Source organism: Sorex fumeus, unplaced genomic scaffold, assembly GCF_029834395.1.
Source record: "Sorex fumeus unplaced genomic scaffold, SorFum_2.1 ptg000034l, whole genome shotgun sequence".
Taxonomy (NCBI): domain Eukaryota; kingdom Metazoa; phylum Chordata; class Mammalia; order Eulipotyphla; family Soricidae; genus Sorex; species Sorex fumeus.
In genome coordinates, this window is record NW_026606091.1 from 5,611,167 (window position 1) to 5,629,189 (window position 18,023).

At 38.3% G+C, this 18,023-nt stretch overlaps 1 protein-coding gene and 1 pseudogene across 1 annotated transcript in view; one reads left to right on the top strand and one right to left on the bottom strand.

Annotated features, from left to right (window-relative positions):
• The window catches only part of CCDC171 (coiled-coil domain containing 171), a 339,207-nt gene that overhangs the window by 87,315 nt on the left and 233,869 nt on the right, over positions 1-18,023 (top strand). The window contains exon 9 of the mRNA XM_056117342.1: positions 4,661-4,763. Within this exon, the coding sequence (XP_055973317.1) occupies positions 4,661-4,763 (103 nt within the window). The remainder of the gene's footprint in view (positions 1-4,660; positions 4,764-18,023) is intronic.
• Positions 1,475-4,282, bottom strand: LOC130026545 (thymosin beta-4-like; annotated as a pseudogene).

Sequence of the window (18,023 nt, forward strand, 5' to 3'; positions counted from 1 at the left end):
CTTCGGCTGCATAATATAAATTTTAAAAGAATTGAATAAGTCATTAGAATACTTAATAATTAAGAGTGACCAATAACTTGAGTAATTGATTCTTAATGCTTCCTGTGGCTTTAAAACTTATTTTTTTCTTTATTTTTTGTGATACTGGGAATCAAATCCAGGACCTTAGACAACTGAGGCATACACTCTATTACTAAACCACACAGCCCTCGTCACAAATTCTGTTTGTGGCCATTGATACATTAATATTGTCCATTTGACTCTAGTTCTCAAATCCCTTCTCTTTTCCTCATTGTTGTTGATACTGTTTCAATGACTCAGGATCACACACAGGCCTGAAAAACAAAGGAATAGAGGGGATCATTACAAAACTCAGAGTACCAAGTAGTGGGGTAAGGGGTGGGGGCAACCGAAAGGCAACTGTGTGACAGGAGGAGGTGGGAGTGGGTGATGGACACTTGGTTGGGGGATACATATTGTAATTTTGTACAAATGGGTGCTGCTCAGGGATTACTCCTGGGTCTGCACTCAGAAATTACTCCTGGCGGGGTTTGGGGGATTACATGGGATGCAGGGGATTGAACCCCAGGTTGGCCACATGAAGATAAGCACCTTATCTGCTGTACTATCTCTAGCCCCAAACTTAGGAATTTTTGTATGGCAAAAGAAACTCAAGCTAAAATAAAGAAATAGCCTACAGGAAGAGAGAAAACATTTATATACAATCATCATTAGATTAGGGACTGCTATCTAAGCTATATAATATACTCACAAAGAACAACAACAAAACCAATAATGACATTAAAAAAATGAGACTAAGGATGAGCAGACTCTTTCCCTGCTCTTGTTTTTTTTTTAAATCTTAACAATGCAGTTTAGAGATCCTTCCATATTAGTTGGTGAAGAGAAGCATTCCCATCAAGTCTGTGAATGAATTCTCAAGGAGCTATCAGTCTTTTGTAAAGAGCATGTGCTAGTTTTCGTTCTTTAATTTTTATTTTATTTTTTCAGATTTTAAAACCTTATTTGCATATTAAAATTATGCATTTCAATACAACACAATTTAATCTGATGACTTTTTTTCCCTCTGAATGGTTTAATTATATTGTCACATTGACAGTGACAATATAATTAAACCATTCAGAGGAAAAAAAAGTCATCAGATTAAATTATGTTGTACAGCCTGCAGGACACACTTTGAATCAATTGGGTGTTAAATTAATCTCATGTCCCACCCATCTTATTTTTTCTCCCAACGTACATGCAAGTTCTTTTCCTTCCAGACAGACGAGAGGTAAGGCATCTGCCTCCTTTTCAGTAGTTCTCAAATCCTAAATGTGAAAAGGGGCAGCTTGTCATTTAACTTTAAACTTTTTTGAACCTCGTGATCTTAACAAAGTTAAAAAGCTAAAAGAAGTAAAATAAGAAGGCAGTGCTTGTGCAGCACACAATCCATATTGGTGGTGTTTGAGCCTTATGATTTGCTAGCTTGTTTCTCCTGTTCAGTTGTTTCTTTAGAAGGCAGAGGGGTTTTCTTCTCTTGTTTCTTCTTCTTCAACTTTGACTCTTTAATTTCTTAATCTCAGCCAGACTGTGCTTGTCAGACCTGGTTGCAGAAGCTGAGGAGGCACATGGATGAGTGAAGAGAGATCCGAGCAGCAACCACCAGTGAATGCCCCTTAATTTTTATTAAAATACTTCATGTTCTCTAGGTGTTGGTGATTCATTGGTGAAGATAACGTATATATTTACTTCTCTCATGGGTCTGCATTCTGTGACATTCATTAAAAGACTTCTGAAGTAAATGTAGAATCATAATTACTGTAAGTGCTGAGAAAAGTTAAAAGAAGAAATTAGTATAGTTCAGGAAGGTGAAGGATAACTTTTCAAGAGAATTAGAAAAGTGTTAGATCACTTACACCTAATAAAAAATAATTACTTTAACATAATGGTATAAAAAGCTGAAATTTGTCCTATAATATCTAGTCTTTCCTTTCTTCTACATTATTTATTTTATATTATGTTCTAGAAGCATTCCTCCTTTGGTGCCTTTATCCTCATGCCCATTGAACACTTCAAAATTTTTTTTTATTCAATCACTGTGAGATAGTTACAAAACTTTCATGATTGAGTTTCAGTCATGCAATGATTGAAGACCCATCCTTCCACCAGTGTACATTTTCCACAATAAACACTTTTTATCTGAAATTTCATGATAAAAATTTCATTATCAAGACCTTTGTGATATCTGACTTGATAATTATCCTTAAAATTGTCTCTTACCTTGATTTTTCAGGATATTGTACTCATCTGTTTTTATTTCTTTTCTTTATCATATTTACTGACTCCTTCCTTCCTTCCTTCCTTCCTTCCTTCCTTCCTTCCTTCCTTCCTTCCTTCCTTCTTTTTTCTTCTTGGTTTTGTGGCCACACCTGGTGGTGTGTGGCCACCTGGCTCTGTTCTCATTGATCTTTTCTGGTGGGGATTAGACGTGGGGTGCTGGAGATTGAAATTGGGTCAGCTATGTCAAGGCAAGTGTCCTAAACACTGTACTATCTTGCCAGTCCAGATTTTTCTTTCCTAACTTTTGATCTCTGGAGTTTCTTAAAGTTTTGTCCTGACCTATTTTTTTTTCTCTTTTATTCCCTTCAAACATAGATTTATACCTGATCTCTCCCCTGAGTTTTTCATCATTATGCACAGTTGCCTTCTATATCTGGTTTTTTTTTCTTTTTTTGGGTCACACCCGGCGATGCACAGGGGTTACTTCTGGCTCTTCACTCAGGAATCAGTCCTGGCAGTGCTCAGGGGACCATATGGGATGCTGGGAATTGAACCCAGGTCGGCTGCGTGCAAGGCAAGCGCCCTACCCACTGTGCTATTGCTCCAGCCCCCTCTGTATCTGTTTTTAGTTCAAATATGTTTACTTAGTTCAAATATCTGTCACTGTCATCCTGTTGTTCATTGATTACCTCGAGCAGGCCCTAGTAACATTTCCTTCGTCCTAGCCCTGAGATTTTTTAAAAAAGTGCCACATTTGGGGCTCTTTCAGGGTCAGGAGAATGAGACCCATCATTGTTACTGGTTTTTGGCATATTAAATATGCCACGGGGAGTTTGCCAGACTCTGCCTTGTGGGCAGGATACTTTTGGTAGCCTGCCAGGTTCTCCAGAGTAAGAACTAGGTAATAAGATGTCCGGGAGCAAGGTTTTTAGTCTCTGGGTCTTGGCCGTTGATGGGATTATATGGCGCCGGGGGTAATTGGTGGGTGTAACGCCTACATACTGGAAGATGGGGGATCTGGGTGAAGGAAGCCCAGTCCTGATCTGAGCAGGCTTGGAGATCTAAGCCCCGGGTCCCGCACACCTGGGTTTCTCGGCTGGTTCCTTTATGTGTGAGGCTCGTCCGAATGTGTGGAGAGTGGTCTTAAGCATGGCTGTGTCTGGAACTGGAGGTCTTCAGCTGCTGGGGCTCTGCTTGGGGTGGGGAGGGAAACTCAACCCACTCTCCTCCAAGGGGCCCTGGTGAGGACAGCCAGGCACGGAGGCAGGAGACTCTGTTCTGTTCTCTTCCAAGAGCAGGGTTTTTAGTCTCTGGGTCTTGGCTGTTGATGGGATTACACGGCGCCGGGGGCAGTTGGTGGGTGTAACACCTACATACTGGAGGATGTGGATCTGGGTGGAGGAGGCCCCAGTCCTAATAGGATCTGTTATTTGTCAGAAATTGTGCTGACAAATATGTCTGAAAGCCATCTTTGATAGATGATAAAAGTTCATGGTTAGGCTGACAGCCAAAAATAAGCTTGCAAATTAATTTTTAAGAATGCTGTCCAAAGAAGACCTCTATACCATAGTATTATAACTGTTGAGATGCACCCCATTTCTTCTAGCTCAAAACTTGAGATCAGTTGACTCCTCTTGTACTTTTCCTGACTTCATTAAATTCTATCAAACTCAGTGTTAGTGAGTTCTAACATCCTACATTTTCAGTGTACATACCTCCCACCACCCTTAAGAACATTCACCTGTCTACCCCTTATTTAACACTGTAAAGACCCTAACTTTAGCTACTATCTCTCTTGAGTGCACTATTATGATTACTTTTCTTCCCCCTTGGTATTTGGGCAAAGAAATCACTCCTGGCAGTGCTGCAGGACTATATGTGATACCAGGCAGTGAATCTGGGTTGCTGCATGCAAGACAAGCGCTTTACCTGTTGTACTATCTCTCTGGCCCTGTGATTACTTTTTAATCATCTTACTGCATTCACTTTTGACCACCATTTGGCAATTTGTTACATGACTGCAAACATGAGCAGTTTGCAGTATTCCTTATTTTCTTTGTATCTCTTTCCTTATCTATAAATTTTGGGTAATAATAATTCTTCTCTCACAGCTGTTGTGAGGAAAAAAATGTTTATAAAATACTTAGAATAGTCCTGGGCACCAAGGCCTCAACATTTTTTGAGACCTTGTACAATGTTACTTTAAGTCACCTAGAGAAAGGATTGAGGAAGGAAAGATGTTTTTTCCCTAAAAAATTACAGTTGAGTAATTTTTAGTTTCTTTATGCTTAATTTTTTACCTATGTTCATACCAAAAATCCACAGCTCTTACAATTTGTGATCTTATTGTATGTTTTTATTTTTTATTAATTAAAAGGCTAAGAAGCACCAAGCCTTTCTAGTGGAGACATGTGAAAATAACGTCAAAGAATTGGAATCGATCTTGGACAGCTTTACTGCGTCGGGCCAGTGGACATCAGGTTAGTTGGAGGTGTAAAATGACAGATGCATCTGTCAATGTTCCAAAGTCACTACATTTTGGGAATTCTGCAGATGCCTCTTCTAGTCCCTCATCTCAACATGTTTTGATTTGATGACATGATAAGAGCAGTTTTCACAGCAGTCAGTTGGCCTAGCTGGCTGGGGAAGGGTGATGGAACGTGGACCTGCTGTTGTCCTCCCAGAACTTGATTTACAAGTGTTGGGGTCTGTGTGATTGGACAGACAAGGGCTCGCTTGCTGTGTTCTGAATCCAACTGAGAAAAAAGTCCTTACAGTATACCTGCGAGGGGAACAGATGTTTCCATCAAACTGAGCCAAATTCTGAGGCAACCTTCACCAACTTAAAGGTCATGCATTCAAAAGGTTATGTAGGACACAGACTGCAACATAGTATGGATTCTAGGCTGTTGATTTCTAAGCTATTTTTTTCCTTTATTTCCTACTACCATATAATACACATATATATTGTTTTGGTAGGTGCTATCTGTATATTATATAGTAGGTAATATATATGTATATGCATATATAAACGTTTTTTGGTTTTAGTATGATAAACAGCTATAAAAATTGTGTATTAGGCAGAACAGTTTTGGGAACTGTTAAAAGCATTAGTTGGGTAATGATTACTTTACATGATTTATACTTTCTTAATTTTTTTGTCATTATACTATCATGCATGCTATGTAGTAGCTTTGACTTAAATATTTATGCTTTTCTGCCATTTCCCGCCCTCTCAATACTGTTATCCTTGGATTACTTAGTGTTTTCTGACTCAACTATTTTTTCTAAAAGATATACAGAATAAAATTCCTTACAGGTTAAGTTGAGCTTTGGAACATTATTATTTTTATTTTTTGGTTTTGAGCCATAATCTGCTGTCTTCCGGACTTTGCTCTGGCTCTGTGTTCAGGGGTCACTGCTGGTGGTGCTCAGGTTATCATATGAGGTACCAGATCAAATCCAGGTCAGTTGCGTGTAAGGCAAGCACCTCACCTGGCATTTTTTTTGCTTTACTAGGAAGTATATACATAATAAAACTTATTGCTCAATATTTTATGGAAATACCTAAAAATTTGAAATTTCGTACTCTATCAACTGCACAACGACAAAACTTTCTTTGTTCCTCTGAGATGAAGTAGTAAAACACTGTCTCTGATGATAATGCAATGATGTATGTATGTGCATGTCTGTCTAATAAATATATGTGTATGTATAAGCATAAATATAGTTCATAGTACACATGTCTTAGAGAAAAATCTATTTTCAATAGGGGCAAAGTTTTACTATGTGAGTAATGTGCAGACTTAGCATTTGTCACAGAATTAATGCAGTTATTGTGCGAATGATCATCAAGGGAGATTCTGTCTTGCAGTATGACAAATAGACAATATTGATTTACCCCCTTTTATGATCTCTTTTTACCTTAAGTTGTATATAATTCAGTAACTACCCCTATCTGAATTAACTTTAGAGTGATGGTGATGGATTTTTTAAAATTTTTTATTTATTTATTTATTTATTGAATCGCTGTGGGAAAAGTTACAAAGCTTTCAGGTTTAGGTCTCGGTCATGCAAATATCAATCACATTTCCCTTTACCAGTACTTATTTTTCACCACGAAGGACCCCAATAAACCCCCACCCCACCCCCAATGCCTGTGGGTCAGATGAATTCTAGTTAACACTCTATCTATTTTGACTAGCTTCATTGTTTCGATAAAAGTTGCACCATTATTATTTAGACTTTACTGCCCCCCCCAAATCAGCCATGCTGAAAAAGCATTGTGAAATGATTTGCTTTCTATAGCTGGGTTCAAGAATTAAATGATTTTGAATTTCTGCTATTTTATTTATTAACCCTGGAAGTATTTCTACTGAGAGTCAGATAGTTAAGAGATTGGTCTCTGTGCTTCTGGGGCCGTGGCCGTGCTGGAGAGCCGCTCATGGGGGGCAACTGGTGACCTCGGTAGGGCGTGAAGGACGGGCCGGAACGTCCCCCCCCCCCCCCCCCCCCGTCCCATGAGGTTTCAGTCACACCCCCACCCCCGGCTCAGAACTGCTCTCCACCAGGCTCCCATGCGGCCGCCATCTTTCTTTCCAGAGAGGAGAGGGAGGATGAATTTTTTTTCATTTGCACTTTTAAACTGGAATGACTCAAAACTGTTTTCTTGAATAAGTTTTAATAGTTCGAAGTTCATAGTTATTACTAGGTATTTTTTTCTTCTTTTCTTCTTCAGGATTTTCAGTTTTGTACAGTACCAGATTGTCCCCACAAGTTCTATCTTAATATGCAGGATAGTGCGAAGTCTGGGGCTGGCGTGTTAGCACGGCGGGTAGGGTGTTTGCCTTACTCGTGGCCAACCTGGGTTCAATTTCTCCTTCCCTCTAGGAGAGCCCTGGAAAGCTACTGAGATTATCCTGCCCACACGGCAGAGCCTGGCAAGCTACCTTTGGCATATTCGATGTGCCAAAAACAGTAACAAATCTCACAATGGAGATGTTACTGGTGCCTGCTTGAGCAAATCGATGAATAACGGGATGACAGTGCTATAATGCTACAGTGTGAAGTCTGAGTTAAACATGTTAAGGAATTTACGTAAAGGACTCAATTTCTTACTCAAGTGGGTCAGTGTGATAGTCTGCACTTTGTTTTCTGTTGCTCCAACCTCCTTAGAACTGGTCAGTCTGCTTCTACCTTGCTAACATGCAGTCTTGTTTCTCTGTAGCCATCACAATGATCATCTGAAAACTTAAGACATATTATTCCTTTGTTGTAAGCCTTATTGATTCCAATCTGCATTTCACTTAAAATTAACAATGACTTGAAAGACCCTATGTGATCTACCCTTATCCTCTGTCACTCTTCATTTTATTAAACTGTGTGTGTATGTGTGTATGTGTGTGTGTTTGGACTACACCTCTTGTGCTCAGAGCTTACTCCTAGCTCTCTGCTCAGGGATCACCCTTGGTGGGCTCTGGGGAACATATAGGGTGTTGGGGATAGAGCCCAGTGTACGAGCAAGTGCCCTGCCCTTTGGACTATCACTGGTCGCTCTCTGTCACTCTTCAATCTCATGACGTACCCCTTTTACTTTTGTTCCCCTCTCCTTCCCTTTGTTGTTGTTAACTGTTGTGGTGGCCCAGGGTTGCATACACGCATGGCTTGTGGGATTGAGTGTGTAAGTTGTGTTTCTCACTAAGGGTCAAATCAGATGGAGGTGTTTACTTGTTTACTCACCTTCAAATGCGGGGGTTCACCTATTTATTTGTTGTTCTGTATGTGTGCTTGCACGGAGTCACATTTCATGGTCATGAGGCTCACACTTTTTTTTTAAGTTGTGTTGCTTGTTGGGGTACTGAACACTTTTTAGTTGCCATGCCATGCACATCTGGCTGCAGTGTGATTGGAAATTGTTTGCAGTGCTGGGGATCACAGATTGTAGAACTGCAAGGAACGAAGAGCAGAAATCAGTGCATCAGATCGGGGAATGAACTATGGCTTTACACTTGCAAGGCAATCCCTTTTGACCAGGCGCCTCTTTCCTGGAAACCCTGAATTTCCTATTGCATGCCATTCTTCCTACTGTCTATTTAGCATAGCAGGGATGCTTTTGCCTTGAGGACCTTTGTGCTGGTCGTTCTTTCTACTGCACAAGTTCTTGAGTTATATTAATCAGTATAACCAGTTAACAGTGTAACTCTTGCCTCTATGGTAAGAAGTTCTTACCATAGCTTCTTAAAATTTTCTTTGTATATACGCTCTTACTATCTCCTAAAGCTCATTCACTACGTATTCCCATGCCATGTACCTCATTCCTTCACTCCTTACTCTATTGTATCTCTCTCCTCCTTCCATAGTACTTATGTTCCTTATGTTGTTTAATAATGTATTGTGTAAAACACATTGTTTTAGCTATCTTACTCAGGGATTTGTAGAGAAACAACTGACAAGCTATATATTAGAGGAATTTTGTCATAGGAATTGGTATAGTTATGGATATTTAGAAATGCTCTGAACTGTCTTCTGTAAATTGAAGAATAAAAGAAGGGTTATATGACTTAATCTGCATCTGAAGACCTAAAGAACCTGGTTCTGATTTAAATTCTAGAGTCCAAAGACTCAAGGACCATAAACTTCATTGTGTGAGGGCAGAAGATGCAAATTTCATTTCAAGAAGAGAGAATATGTTTTTCTTCCACATTTTTGTTCTTGTAGAGGTGGATGGGAAGTGCTGTCAGCTTGAGTCTAGGGAGAGCCAATGAGTTGGAAGTAATGCTAGCCCACTCTGGTGAGAGCAGACCTTCTTTACTTCTATTGATTCAAACGCTAATCACTTACAGAAAGACCCTCCCACACATAACCCAAATAATATTTACCAGTTATCTGATTATTTCTTGCCCGATCAAGTGAACATGTAGAATTAACTATTACAAATATTCAAGCACCTGAGGCAAAGGCGATTTGTCTTGTTCACTAATTAATGTATTTTAGCAGCTAGAGGCAACAGTTGGCATAAGGCATGTGTTCAATAAATATTTGTTGAATATGAATGAATAAAATGACTGCTGAATTTATATTAGGGCAAAGAACAATTTTTAAAGTTTAGTGTTTGAGATAATAAAGTTGGGCAAGAAGGTTTTTCCTAAAGTACAGCAGTCCTATGGGTAGCAGACTACAAGGAGTCACCAGAGAGACTGACCTGCATTGGAAAAGGTATGCAATCTTCAGGGCTTAGAAATGTCACTTTGATTACCTACTGTCATTAGACTAGATACCTTCAATTTATCCCATCAGGGCAGTTTTTTTCTACTTTCTGTTGGAATTGTAATTATTATTGTTTTTGTTATTATTTTCCTCTTCCACCTCCTTTTGGGGAAAAATTTTTTCCCATTTCAAATATATGTAGTCTGTCTGCCTCAAGTGTTCATTCTAGTACAATTTTACCTCTGCCTCAGGTTGTTAGCAAACAGATATAATGGTTTTTTTTTTCTTCATTAGATTCAAAGAAGGAAATTTTTGTTACAGATTAGCTCTGGGTTCTCCTCTGGGTGGTTGACATTTGTGATGACTGAGGCATGGTCTTCCAGTCTATTTCTTTTCTTTCCCTGAGGAAATCATATGTACTATTCTAGAGGTATTCTTGTTTTTCCTCCTAGGGTGACTAAAGGACCTGGGAAATAATAGCAGAAACATTTAATACTTTTAGCATGTGTATATTACCCAGGAGTTGGGCCATCTCAGAAACTGCTCTGAGGAAATCAGAACAAGAAATTAGAATTTCTTCTCCTCTTCTTTTTCTATTTCTTAAAAAAGGATTATTACCTTGATCTAGTTGCTTTTTTCCCCCTTCTTGATGCCAGGGATTGAACCCAGGGTTTTACTCATGCTAGGCAAGTGTTCTGCTGCTGAGCTATATTCTGGCTCCTAGATATTTTTGAGAATTGTTATTGACCTTAAACCTCATAACTAGTATGTTTTAAGTAGCATTTCGTGGATTACTGAGAGACTGGGGGATGCATGTGAGAACAGTACACAGATCTTTGATATAATTTCATATTAAAAATACTTATTTTTGAGTTTTTGGGCCACACTGGTGTGCTTAAGGGTTACTCCTCATTCTGCACTCATAAATTACTCCTGGTGGGGCTCAGGGGACCATATGGGATGCTGGGGATCATACCCAAGTAGGTAGGGTACAAGGCAAACAACCTACCCATTGTACTATATCTCCAGCCCTGCCATTTGCTATTTTTTCTTTTTTATTCCTTACATCACAATTAATTGAGTTTACAAACCAGATCTACCACCCCTCATATCCCTCCCCCCTTAATCACACTCATTGCTTTCATTTGTGAAATCCAATGGAGTGAGTGGAATCGTTTATTAATTACGCAGTTACACATGTTGAGGAATCCAAGATCTGTACTTGGCAAGCTGGAGATCCTTAAAGTCTTCGGTATGGTTCCTTCCAGTCTGCCTGTCAAGGCCTAAGAACCAGGAGAGCTGAAGGTATAGATTCCAAACTATATCTGAGTTTAATAACAAAGGACAACTGTCTCAGTTTGCAGAGAGGAGGATATGACCTTTTCTATGCAGTCTTTTGTTTTATTAGGAACTTTCTTGGATTGACTAGCTTTCACCCATGGTGGGAGAACTATCATTATTCAGTCTACTGATTTAAAATGACAGTCTTATCCAGAAAAATTCTTAGTCACACCAAATATAATGTTTAGCCAATATCAGAGCCCCCTTTCTCTAGTCAAGTTTACACATAAAATTAACCATTGTATCCCCTATCTCTCACCCCCACTCTCTGGTAACCACCTTTCTGCTTTTTGTTTTTATGAATATGAGTATTTTAACTGCTTCATATTGTGGAATCAGTATAATATTTGAATTTGTGATAGGATTATTTTGCTAAGTATAATGACTTTAGAGTTCATTCTTATTATAACATAGGATAGGAATTTGTTTTAGGGACTAAGTAATATCGTATTGTTTTACATATATCATGTTTTATTTATTCATTTGTTGATGGCTTTGGGTTCTTTCCATTGTTTGACTATTATGAACAGTGCTCTATGAACATTAATTTACAAATATCTCTTTAAGACACTGATTTTAATTTAATTTTTGGATTAACCGACAAATGGCATTACTAGTTCATTAATTTTCATCAATCAGCAGCAATAGTTGTGGACAACAGAGGCAATTAATATTTGGATTGATAGCACTGGAATTAAGGTGCTTGCCTTGCATGCTGCTGACCTGGTTTGATCTCCAGCATCCCACGTGGTCCCTGAGCACCACTAGGAGTGATCTCTAAGCACAGAACCAGAAGTAAGATTTGAGCACAACTGTGTGTAGGTCCCCAAACCAAAAAAAACAAGTAAGAACAACAGTAGGGTGGTCTATAAGCTCTTTCTTTGCTTTTTGTTTTCTTTTGAAAATGGGCTCTTTTGTGGTTTTGGGGAAGCCATTTGGACACACACAATAGTCTCAGGGGTCCATGTGGGACTGTAGACTCAAGTTGAGGCCCTTACAGATGCAAAAAAATGTGCTTCAGCCTTTTGAGTTCTGTCTTCCAGGACTTTGATAAACTTTTTGTTTTGCTAAACAGGGTCAGTTGTCCTGCCACAGCTTTTTTAAAATTTTATTTTCTTGGCATATCTGTTCTAGTGAAGACATTACTGTGTCCCATTGTAGAGGCATTCCTGTCTTGGAAATTAATATTTGGATTGATAGTATTCATAGTTTCTGGGATGAAAGTGGACCTGTCACTATTAGATAATAGATGAACCACTTCTCTTTCCAACACTTGATTCAAGCTACCCGTGATGTATTCGATATGCCAAACACAGTAACAACAAGTCTCATGATGGAGATGTTACTGGGCCTGCTCGAGCAAATCGATGAACAATGGGAGGACCGTGACCGTGACTGTGACCATGATTCCAGGAAGTGTGGATCTGGCTATGGGAGGTACATGGCATATATTACTGATCATTCTGCCAGTGTCATGTCTTCAAAAGACCATGTTAAAAAATCTTACTGGATTTGAAGCAGTTTCTCCACTTTTTATTTTTGTCCAGACCACCTTGCTACCATTTTTCTAGTTGCGTTCTTTTTCAACAACTTGACCATCCAGTCAAACTCTTAGTTACTACCTTTGTATTGGTGCTTACTTATACTTTTGGTCATCTCTCATTCCAGGCAAAATTGACAAATCTATTAATTGAAGTTCTGCCTACTGGGAGGATTTTACCTCTATCCTACAGGGACATAACTGAGACTTTCTTGCTTCAGCTATCTCTTTTGGAATAGTGTCAGCACATTATACAGAACTATCCGTGTATCAAACCCATTTACCCTCATTAGTAATCACGTTGTAGAGAATGTCTTCTGGGTCGAAGTGTGGATTAAAGGAGAGGAAGCAATGTAATTTGAATAAGGTTCTTGGGAATCGGCAGTAATTGTTCATGTATATTGTGCCTTCAAGGCTTATTTGTTCTCAGTTTTATATGTAGCATTTTCAGTTGATGATAAAAGTGTATGCCCAAGTTGTGAATTAGATCAGCATTTCTTTTTTTTCTTTTTTTCTTTTTTGGGTCACACCCTGCTATGCTCAGGAATTACTCCTGGCTCTGTACTAAGGAGTTACTCCTGGCGGTGCTTGGAAGACGATATGGGATGTGGGGATCTAACCCAGGGCAGCTGCATGCAAGGAAAACAAATGCCCTACTTGCTATATTATTGTTCTGGCCCCAAGATCAGCATTTCCTATCTGGGGGGTCATAGGTGAAAATTGTGTAAGTATGGGACCTTGACTAGGGGTCAGTTGGTGAATGGTGCAGGAAAGGGCACAGGAAGAAAACAAGTTTGGAAGGGGACCCAATTTGGAAGAAAAGTTGAGAAACACTAAATTAGATAGACAGTAACTACTTTGTGATGGGTAATTCAGGTCACAAAATAAATTGTTTTAATGTATTCAGTATTTTTTGAGGGCTAGTTGCTGGTCTAAAAAATATTTTCAATAAAAGAATATTTACAGGGATGAATTACTTTATTTCAACATTCTGAAATTTTGTTTTAATATGCCTATAAGGGTTTGCCAAATTTGACTGACTTGAACTTGAGCAATCAGAATCATATCATTATGTTGGTAGAGTACCAAGTGTGTTTTAGGATGGAGAGTATCAAGATTTTTATAGAGTAGACTGCAGTCGAGGTTTGAAGTTAATATAGCTCTCTGGTACGGTAGAGTGAGTATATTGCTAATACTGCCAGCTGAAAGAAAAGCTTTGACTTTTTTTAAAAATAAGTTTATAAAAGATCAGCTTCATTCCATTTGCCAAGAAATGTATTTATTTGGTTCAATAATGAATCTGTATCTTTACCCGCAATTGCAGTTGGCAGTTACATGTGATTGCGCTTATAGTTATTCACTGTCATGGTCAAACCATCTGTCTGTATTCTGCATAAGCTCAATAGGTAAGTAGAATCCTATTGTGGTTGGAACCATCACGAGTTTATCTTTCTAGTCTTCCATGGAGTGACCGATCTCTGTAAAGTCCCTAGGAATATGACATTACTTTGTTTATTTTATTGGTAGATAAAATTTCTAGTAATTTCTACTTGATTTTTTTTTATATGTAATATTCCTCCTTAAATCTCTCACTCCATGAGGCAGGTAACCAAAATAGACATGTCCACATCTGTCCTTTTCAACTGTACATTCCAAAGTGGTGACGTACTGTGAGGTAGCTTTAGGTATTGATGCCACTGGAGTTTGACCTTTGCCGAACGAATTAATTACCTCACCTCTATAAGCTCCTGCGATATCTAGTGAACCTTGTAGCATTTTAAGTCTCTCTCCAGAAATTGCTTTTAGATCAGATCCCATGTCAAGTTATTCCTGTTGAATATATGTCTCCCCCAACCCACCCCCGGTGCCCAATGCAGGATTGCTGTACACATCACACAGTGCATGATCCTTTGAGGAACATAAGGAGGAATATTTGCTATATCATTTTTTAAGACTATCTTAGGATTCCTAAAGGAGACCCATCCTTTTAATTCAAAGTCCAATCGTCTGAGTATTAGTTGAATACTAAGACACACATTTATGTCGATTAAACTCTGACTTTGGTAATCAGAACTAGAGCATTACTGCTTCTACAAATCAGATAACACTTAGTAGAGTATATTTCTGTTTTAAATGAACATTGTAACCAGTTAACTAATGCTGGCTATCTCCATGTTAAAACCGTTTTGCTTATGTTTTGACTCCCTTGTTATATATGACAAGTATGTCCATTTTGTTTCTGGAAGTAAAGTTTTACTGCTTGAATTGTGTCAGCAGAGATCCAACCTTCCTCACTGAATTCAGGGAACCCAGCTTGACATTATTTCTAGTGTTATCCACAGCTTTTCAGCTACACAGAGGTCATCAGGATGCTGGTACTTCCTCTCCAGTATCATTCTCAAATTCTAGTAAAGGAAAAATTTTTTTGTTTGCTTTTTGTTTTTGTTTTTGACTCTCCCAGAGTATACAGGGAATGAGCAAGCAGGATTCATGTAATACTCTCTATGTGTAATAAAAGTTAGTAGCCATTTTCCTTCACACACTGATGCCAGTGTATACCACTTTTACATGCCTCAGTGTGGATTAATTAACACAAATGGCAATGTTGATGTCAACATGTTAAGAACACCAGTTTGCAGGTTGATGAGGATGTTTATGATTTCAGTACATGTACAGAATGTTGACTGAGTTTGTATAGTATAAATGCCAAGAAAATGTTTATGCTTAGTACTTTTAGAATTAAAGAGGCAATTTCCTGTCATCAATATAATACATGTTTGTATTTTTTAGGTTAGGTGAAACTATTTGAAGGTTATTTTCTGTTTTACTACATGATTAAAAGGTAAAGGTAAAGGTAAAGGCCCTCCCGTTGATCATCGATTTGCTCGAGCGGGCCCAGTAACGTCTCCATTGGAGACTTTGTTGTTACTGTGTCTGGCATATCGAATACTCTCGGTAGCTTGCCGGGCTCTCCGGGAGGGGCGGAGGAATCGAACTCGGGTCGGCCATGTTGGCCGCTTGTAAGGCGAACGCCCTACCCGCTGTGCTATAAATCAACATTAAGCAATAGACGTTTTTTAAGTTTTTATTTATTTATTTATTTTAAATTTTGGGCTGCACCAGCAGTGCTCAGGGCTTACTCCTGGGTCTATGCTCAGGGGTCACTAGTAGTGGGGTTGGGGGGCCATTGGATGCCGGAGATTGAACCCGGGTTGGCCATTTGCAAGACAAATGCTCTATCCGCTATACTGTTGCTCCCGCCCTGGATTTTTAATTTCTTTTTCATTTTGAGGATATATGTATTATATATATATATACATTTTGAGATTACTCATGTTCTATGAGTTTTGTTTTTTGAAAAGTTATTATATATTTTTTAAACAAACTCAGGTTTTTATGGTGTGTGTGCTCTTACGTTTTCTCTTCATTATTTCATACTAACACTCCACTTTTTGGAACTTGTGGAAGATGAAGTAAAAGTAAGAGAAAGGTTGAGAAGGTTGAAGAGATATCTTTACTCATTATAATTTATTGTTTCTATAGGGGAGGTCTGTCTATTTTATTGAAATAATAACACTAGCTGTAAAAATGGGTTTTTGGAGAAGATGAAGAGATAGTACAGCAGGTCAGACATTTGTCTTGCATACACCCTGCCCTAGTTTGATACCCCAGAACCATATATGGTCTCCTGATCATCACAAGGAGTGATCTCTGAACAGTCAGGAGTAAACCCAGGAATTTCTGGGCATGGCCCAGTTCCTTCACCAATCTCCACTGCCTAACAAAAAACAAAAACAAAGCAATCACCAACAAAAAGCAACATGATTTTGAGTCATGTAAAATTATTTACATTTTTGATATTTTCTAAAGGGAAGCGTTTAAATATGAAGCTTTAAAAAATCCTACTCCATCAGGTAGGTTGCTAATTAAAAAATTGATCAAGGTATACCTATACATTGATATGGAGTTGGACATACTTAAAAATGAAAGAGAGGCCTAGGGGATAGCTCAGTGGCAAAATGCATATCTTACAAACGTGAGACTGTCAGTTAGATCTGTGTACTGCCCCTACATGTTCTGAACTGGATCCGGGTGGTGCTGTGTTTTGGAACTCATGGGACCACTACAGAAATGTATGTGATCTCAGGCACATTGCCAACAAGTGTGTGTGAGTACTGTAACCAAGTGTGTGTGACCACATGTTATCACAACAACAATAAAAAGGGAAGGGGAATAAAATAAAGTGAGAGGGAGGGGCTGAAATAAAGTAAAAGTGCAGGCTGGAGCCCTTGTGAGAGATACATGTAGATAGGGAGAGGGACTTTGATTGCATTATTATTGTGTTTCTGTTGTTTGGGCCCCACTCGCAGATACTCAGAGGTTTTACCTGGGTCTTTGCTTTCGTTTGTTCCTAGAGGTGCTCAGGGGAAGCATGTGGTCCAGGCCTCCCGTATGCAAAATATGCACTCTACCTTGCTGGTACACTGAATTGGTATTATCACAGTATAAATTTTCCTGACGCCTTCTGTTTCATTTGGACTTTGATCTTTGGAAAATCACCTATGACTACTTTCCAATTTTTTTTTCCCTGTTGGTGCTCCATTTGTAGACCTTAGTTTTATAACTTAGTTTTGATTTTTTTTTTTGCCATAATGCAGTGATTACAACAATACTAGATAGCATCAAATTAGTTGCTTCCTTTGTCTGAGCAACCCCTTCTTTTTATTTTGTTTTGTAAGCATTCGTTATGTTAAGGAACCAGTAAATATTCTTTTTATAATGAGTGTGTTTGGGACAGAAAGCATACTTTGTATGTCTGAACTTGGTTGTAAAATCATTTTCAGATAAAGAAACTTTTAATTTTATGTAGAATATAAGAATGTGTCTGGGTCAGTAAGGAGGGGGGCATTTTGTACCCTTACCCCTCAACACGCATATTGAGATGATTTTATTCTTCTGAATTTCTGAGGAAGTTTTCTCCCTTATTGTAAAAGCCAGCAGATTTCCCGAGTGTCCTTGAATGATTTATTCATGGCCCACTTGTATAGTAGCAAAAGAAAAGAATTATACATTACATATTTTTTCTCTTGTGCAAGAGACCAATTTTTCAAAAATATATTTGGTGTAAGACCTTTAATAAAATTTTTAATGAGTTGTCTTTCTAACTCATAGTCATTACAAAGAGTACTGTCTCCTTCATTATCATGGCTCAGAGCAGTGTATTTTTTTACCCCCTTGCCGGGACACGTATTGTTTTCATAATACTTCTGCTTTTAAAGCTAAATATTTTTCTGTTTAAGAAACTCTAAAATATATCCGTACTTAATATAGTCTTTTAATTATACCTTAAATGTTAGATATTTGTTGATAACATATTATCTAATATTAAATCATTGAATATTACCAGTAATCTGAGATGAATACAATTGCACTATTCAAAAAAATTTCTTTCATTTTTTATTTTCTTCATCTTCATTCTGTCCTTTATTACTTCCTTCTTCCATACTCTACCAATGAGAATTTAGGCATTTAAGTACTTGAAGAGTAGATGAATGATTTCATGTTATCATTTCATGTCTCTTTATCCTATTTATTTATTTATTTTTTGCTTTTTGGGTCACACCTGGCAATGCACAGAGGTTACTCCTGGCTC